Source organism: Pristiophorus japonicus, chromosome 9, assembly GCF_044704955.1.
Source record: "Pristiophorus japonicus isolate sPriJap1 chromosome 9, sPriJap1.hap1, whole genome shotgun sequence".
NCBI lineage: Eukaryota > Metazoa > Chordata > Chondrichthyes > Pristiophoridae > Pristiophorus > Pristiophorus japonicus.
The window spans coordinates 186,830,013-186,836,155 of record NC_091985.1 but is presented as its reverse complement, the minus strand read 5'-3'; the positions used below and the strand labels follow the sequence as shown (position 1 = coordinate 186,836,155).

The 6,143-nt window shown below is 47.5% G+C and overlaps 2 protein-coding genes and 1 pseudogene across 2 annotated transcripts; 2 read left to right on the top strand and 1 right to left on the bottom strand.

Moving 5' to 3' along the window:
• The first annotated feature begins 1,232 nt into the window (after nt 1-1,232).
• Nucleotides 1,233-1,622, top strand: LOC139274000 (histone H2B 1.2-like). The gene has a single exon (XM_070891062.1). The coding sequence runs from the start codon at nt 1,233-1,235 to the stop codon at nt 1,620-1,622; it is 390 nt and encodes a 129-aa protein (XP_070747163.1).
• Nucleotides 1,623-2,660: 1,038 nt separating this feature from the next.
• Nucleotides 2,661-3,044, top strand: LOC139273999 (histone H2A type 2-A-like; annotated as a pseudogene).
• Nucleotides 3,045-5,101: 2,057 nt separating this feature from the next.
• LOC139273998 (histone H2A type 2-C-like) lies at nt 5,102-6,016 on the bottom strand. The gene is made up of 2 exons (XM_070891061.1): nt 5,896-6,016; nt 5,102-5,481 (listed from the first exon to the last, which is right to left on the bottom strand). The coding sequence occupies exons 1-2, from the start codon at nt 6,014-6,016 to the stop codon at nt 5,102-5,104; spliced, it is 501 nt and encodes a 166-aa protein (XP_070747162.1).
• Between the last annotated feature and the right edge of the window lie 127 nt (nt 6,017-6,143).

Below are 6,143 nucleotides of genomic sequence, written 5' to 3'. Positions count from 1 at the left end.
ATCTAGAGTTAGAAAGGAGGAAACGCGCAACATGGAGCAGTCAGTGACAGGATAACAATTTGTCTCCTCTTATCATGGAGACATCAAATATCAACATAGTGTTATTTGAAATATCAAAATATTAAACTCCAGCCCAATTTTCGGGGTTATTAACATCAGCAGAAACAAATCCCAACTGACAGTATGAACACGATTCAGTCAGGATGCGATTAGCAGCAGTAATAATAGTTGAACCCAACCCCTGCGGTCACTTGTGAACTCACAATTCCTGAGTGAACCCCTTCCCACAGATCTCCAGTGTGAACTTGCTGGAGTTTCAGCAGATCGGATGACTGAGTGAAACCATGCCCACACATGGAGCAGGTGAATGTCCCCTCTCTGGTGTTACTGCAACAATGATTTTCTCGATCAGATGGCGAACTGAATACCTTCCCACAGTCTCCATTTTCCTACGGTTTCTACATGGTGCAGGTGTCCTTGTATCTTTCCAGGTTGGACGATCAATTGAAGTTTCGTCCACACACAGAACACGTGTAGTTTCTCCCCGCTGTGAATGGTGCAATGTTTTTTCAGGCTGTGTAACTGGTTGAAGCTCTTTCCACAGTCAGTGCTCTGGTTTACTCTCACTCGGATGTGTGTGTGTCTCGGTATTTTTCCAGTCACAATGATGTTCGAAATACTTTCCCACATACAGAACAAACATTTCTCCTTCCACATTCAAAGGCCGATGATGTTCATCATTTCCAGCTAACATGGTTGGGTTCAGTTCTGCACCCGCTGTGGGCAAAGTGAGAATAAAATCAATGAGCTGCTGATTTTCTCTGCTGCTCACTGGGCCTTATGTGCGGCCCAATAGGGTGAGCCCGAGCTGGTGCAATCGGGTGAGCCCGGGCTGGCGCAATAGGGTGAGCCGGAACTGGCCAAAGAGGGTGAGCATGGAATGGCCCAATAGGGTGAGCCCATGCTGGCCCGATAAGGTGAGCTTGGGCTGGCCCAATAGGGTGAGAACCGGGCTGGCCCAATAGGGTGAGGCCCGGGCTGGCCCAATATGGTGAGCCTGTGTTGCCCAGGGTCACCAGACAACAAGCAGCACAACAAGGCTCCCTTTCAGGGGTCACTGAGTTGGGCACAAACACCTGTCCAATCAAGCTGACAGAGACTCTGAAGTCCCGCCCATTTTTTGTTTCTGTCCAAAAGGCCGCGCATGCGCTGCAAGACTCACCTTCACCAAGATGGCGGCCGGTGAGCTCTCTGCCCCGCAAAACAGTTTCCGCCATGAAAAGCGCCAAGAAAGTAATCACGAAACCCCACTGAAGAGCGGCAAGAAGCGCAGAAAGTCGAGGAAAGAGAGCTACTCCATCTACATCTACAAAGTGATGAAGCAGGTTCACCCCGACACCGGCATCTCCGCCAAGGCCGTGGGCATCATGAACTCGGTTGTGAACGATATTTTCGAGCGCATCGCGGGTGAGGCTTCCCGCCTGGACCATTACAACAAGCGCCGCACCATCAGCTCCCGGGAGATGCAGACCGCAGTGCACCTGCTGCTGCCCGGGGAGCTGGCCAAGCACGCCGTGTCGGAAGGGAGAAAGGCGGTGACCAAGTTCGCCAGCTCCAAGTGAAACTGCACGCTGTCCTGAGAGATCAAACCCAAACATAACGGCTCTTTTAAGAGCCACCCACAACCTCTCTGAAAGAGCTGCACAAACCCATCACCCTTTAGACCGAAATCACTAATTATTTCCTGAACAAGTGTGTGCGAACCTTTGCATTTCCAGCTGTAGATTTAGTTTTGAATTCTCCGATAAGCAGCTTCACTGTCCGGTTCGACCTCAGTGTCGCTGGAATTTCCCGCCCACAAATTACAAACACGATCCCTGCTCGCTGTTTCCCTTTGCTCTCAGACCCGTTCATTTACACCGCCTGCCGAATTAAGAGCTTGTTTAGGGGCTGAGACTCAGGTTTCAATCACACATTCTCTCTCGCAAGCCCTTTTCAAGTTTATTTTTCAATTCCTGTTGCGGGTCAGTCCGTTTATTAACCCGACACTTCCCGTAGTGTAACAACCCAGAATGGGAGTTCTTACAGAGACCAGAACAGGGGACAGTTTGAACACTGTCCCTCTTCCCTTTTCACAGAGGGACTCCCAGTTCTGGTCTCACTGCCGCCTTTGCGGGGGATCGATCGATAATCTATGAAACCCAACTTTTACAAAGATTGAGTTGGAATGTATCCCATTACAGAATCAGTGGCGATTGATTCCCGCCCATGACAGACAGTTTGAAATAGCACCCGAATTTAATCTTGACTGTAACAGTCTAGAACTTGCAAGGGATATGTGGAATAAGACAAAATAAATTAAAACGTGTTGGCAAATCTTTGACTAATGGTGAATTTATTAACATAATCCGCTAGTTTTAAAATTATTGGCGTGGGTTTTGAATTAAAAAGTCATTATTCTGACTGTTGGAGACAGTAATTTCGGCCTTACTTTCATTGGTGGGCTAAACAGACAGTGATTGGTTATCGGAAAAGACCAATGAAATGCACCACAGAGCGACCAATTACAACTTCGCTCCCTGCATTCTCCAGACACACACACACAAAGGCAGATGTGGGAGGACGTTCTCATTCTTTCTCTGAACCTGTCGATTGTGAAAATGTCTAGAAGAGGAAAAAGTGGCGGTAAAGCTCGGGCCAAGACCAATTCTCCTCCTTCTGGCCGGACTGCACTTCCCTGTGGGCCGTGTTCACAGGCTCCTGCGGAAGGGGAACTACGCTGAGCGTGTGGGTGCCGGAGCCCCGGTCCACATGGCTGCTGTGCTCGAGTATCTGACCGCTGAAATCCTGGAGCTGGCCGGCAACGCGTCCCACGACAACAAGAAGACCCGCATCATCCCCAGACACCTGCAGCTAGCAACCGCAACGACAAGGAGCTCAACAAGCTGTTGGGAAAGGTGGCCATCGCTCAGGGCGGTGTGCTGCCTAATATCCAGGCTGTGCTGCTGCCCAAGAAAACCACCAGTGCGTCCAAGGGCAAGTAAAGCGGACAGGATTTAATCTAATGACCCAAATGCACTTTTCAGAGCCACTCACAGTTTCTGTGAAAGGGCTGGTTACTGTTCTATGGATCACAATTAACATTGAATCTCTGCAATTAAGCTGTTAGTTTCCTGATCAGAAATGACCCGCAGACATTCTCGGTTCTAAACTGGTCACTGTCGACAGACAGTGCAACAGGTTTGCTGTTATGAGATCCTGCTGCAAGGTACCATAAATCATTTCTGGCCCGCGAGGCGTGGTAAACTTAGCTCGATTGCGATGGCGGGGAATCGAAGCCGGGTTAACTGCTTGGAAGGCAGCTCACCACTCACTATACACCATCGCTCACATATCTTCATATTTTAGAAAGTGACAGGAATCCCAATCTCACATTCCAGAAACTGACAGTTGCAGAATAAAACCCACACCATCATATCCGACACTGACATGTGCAGAATAAAACCTGAACTCACACAACGGAAGCCAACAAGTGCAGAATCAATCACATACTAACATACCAGAAACTGACAGGCACTGAGTAAAATCCACACTTACCGACCTGGGGCTGATAGGGTAAGAGTAAAACCCACAATCACATATCAGAAGCTGAAATAGAGATTACATCCACACTCACATATTAGAAAAATGATATGCACACAACAGAGAAATGACAGGTACAAATTAAAATCCACATTTACAAAAGAACATGAGAAATAGGAGCAGGAGTAAAGATCCAGTAATGCTCCAATGACCCATGACCAGTGCTCTGCACATAGAGAAGCTCGCAGTTTACACAGAGCACGATGGTGGTATGGTGGTGAACAGAGCTATCTTACAAACACCTGCCGCTGGTTCGATACCTGCCATTGCAACCAGGCTGGTTTTAATATAATGATCACGCGATGGTAATTTTGAACCAAACTCAGTGCCTTCCAGCAGGATTATGTCGCTCAAATTAGTCAAAAGATGTGCAACTTTTAAAATTTATAAAAAATATTCCTCATATCTGTTGATAATTATTTTTTAGGCTAAAAGGGCTTTAAATAATAAATGGGGTATGGGCTCATCCCAAGCAAGTTAACTCTTCACAGTAACAATTTTTAATTGGAGGGGAAGTGTCCCAGCATCGTGCTCAGGTTCTAATTGCTGAACATAGTATTTGTCCCACTTAAGAGCCACAAGGCCTAGTTAGTCGTAAATGCAGCATATGTCGTGTAGGCGATGATGGTATAGTGGTGAGCATAGCTGCCTTCCAAGCAATTGACCCTGGTTCGATTCCCGGACATTGCAACCGATGTCATTTTAATATCCCTGTCAGGTCAGAAATGCCTTTTGTGAGCTTGCAACAGCAGCAACAGCAGCATTGGACAAGGACCGAGCGGAACCAGGAGGAGACAGTCGGAGCTTCACGTGTTTCTTCTCGGCACCACGTCCATGGAATGATTCCGGCAGGGGGCGGGGCTTGTCGCATGTATGTCAAAAAAGTGCGGGGTCAGGGCTTCACAGATTCCTGTCTGACAATTATTTGTACTGCACTTTTTTTGACAATGAAATGAATGTTGACGAAAATCATTCATGTGAGTCCCCCATGGAATTAAAACGGACTTGAACCAACAAATTAATTCTCAGTCAGAAACGTTGGGCCCATCAACCGCTCATTCCCTTTATACTCGGTTCTTAACATCCGTTTATATTCGGCTCAGACAACGTGTTCACTGAAGGCCGGTCTCACGTTCAGGTTCCGTCTGTTTTGTATTTCTCTGAAGTAGGTCTCTGTCTATATTGAACCATTGATGGGAATATCCGCTAACAGCAAACATGTGGCAGTGTTTGGTGATCTAGATTTCTACATATTCGACAGAGAGTGACCGGTTTATAACCGAGATCAGGAAACGCCCAGCTTCATTGCCGAAATTCAATATGTTAAACTCGATCTGGGATAATTATGATCCATTGATCCAAGGACAAATAAGAACCATCGAACATTAAGGACCCCTTTCAGATACTGTGGGTGGCTCTGAAAAGAGCTTTTGGCTCATTAGATTAAATCCTGTCCGCTTTACTTGCTGTTGGACGCACTGGTGGTTTTCTTGGGCAGTAGCACAGCCTGGATATTACGCAGCGCCCTGCCCTGAGCGATGGTCACCTTTCCCAGCAGCTTGTTGAGCTCCTGGTCATTGCGGATGGCCAGCTGCAGGTGTCTGGGGATGATGTGGGTCTTCTTATTGTCGCGGGCCGCGTTGCCGGCCAGCTCCAGGATTTCAGCAGTTAGATACTCGAGCACAGCAGCCATGTAGACCGGAGCTCCGGCACCCACACGCTCAGCGTAGTTCCCCTTCCGCAGGAGCCTGTGAACAATGCCCACAGGGAACTGCAGTCCGGCCCGGGAGGAGCGAGACTTCGCCTTGGCCCGAGCTTTACCGTCGCTTTTTCCTCTTCCTTTTTTTAAAATTTCAAAATATATACTTTATTCATATAAAAATTTGCACGATATATTGGAAGGCAGTTCAGTACATTTGGTTGCGGTCAGCAATTCCATACAATACATTTGGATGCTGACGGCAGTTCCGTTCAATATATTTGCTTGCTTTACATTTCAGGGTACAATTCAGTACAATCCAGGATACATTGTAATACAGTCATCAAATTACGTTACATGTGGCACTATACAGTACACGGAGCGGGTGAGGGTACAGTTGCATTTCTTTACAACATACATTACTAAACAGTTGCTGAACTTGCATTATACATGGCACTGCATCGGTATTTTCAGATCATGGTGCTCTCTGTATGCAAAAGTTTACAAGTACAGCCCGAGGGGAGTTTTATACTGATTCCAGCCCCTGGGTTTACCGTGGCGGAAGGGCTTTAAACTGTGGCTCTTCCCCACCGTGCCGTTGTGGCGACTGCAACAATTTTTAGTGCATCCCTCAGCATGTACTCCTGGATCTTGGATTGCGCCAGTCTGCAACATGCAGATATGGACATCTCCTTGCTCTGGAAGACCAGCAAGTTTTGGCAAGACCAAAGTACGTCTTTCACCGAGTTGATGGCCCTCCAGCAGCAGACGATGTCTGTCTCAGCGTGTGTCCCTAGGAACA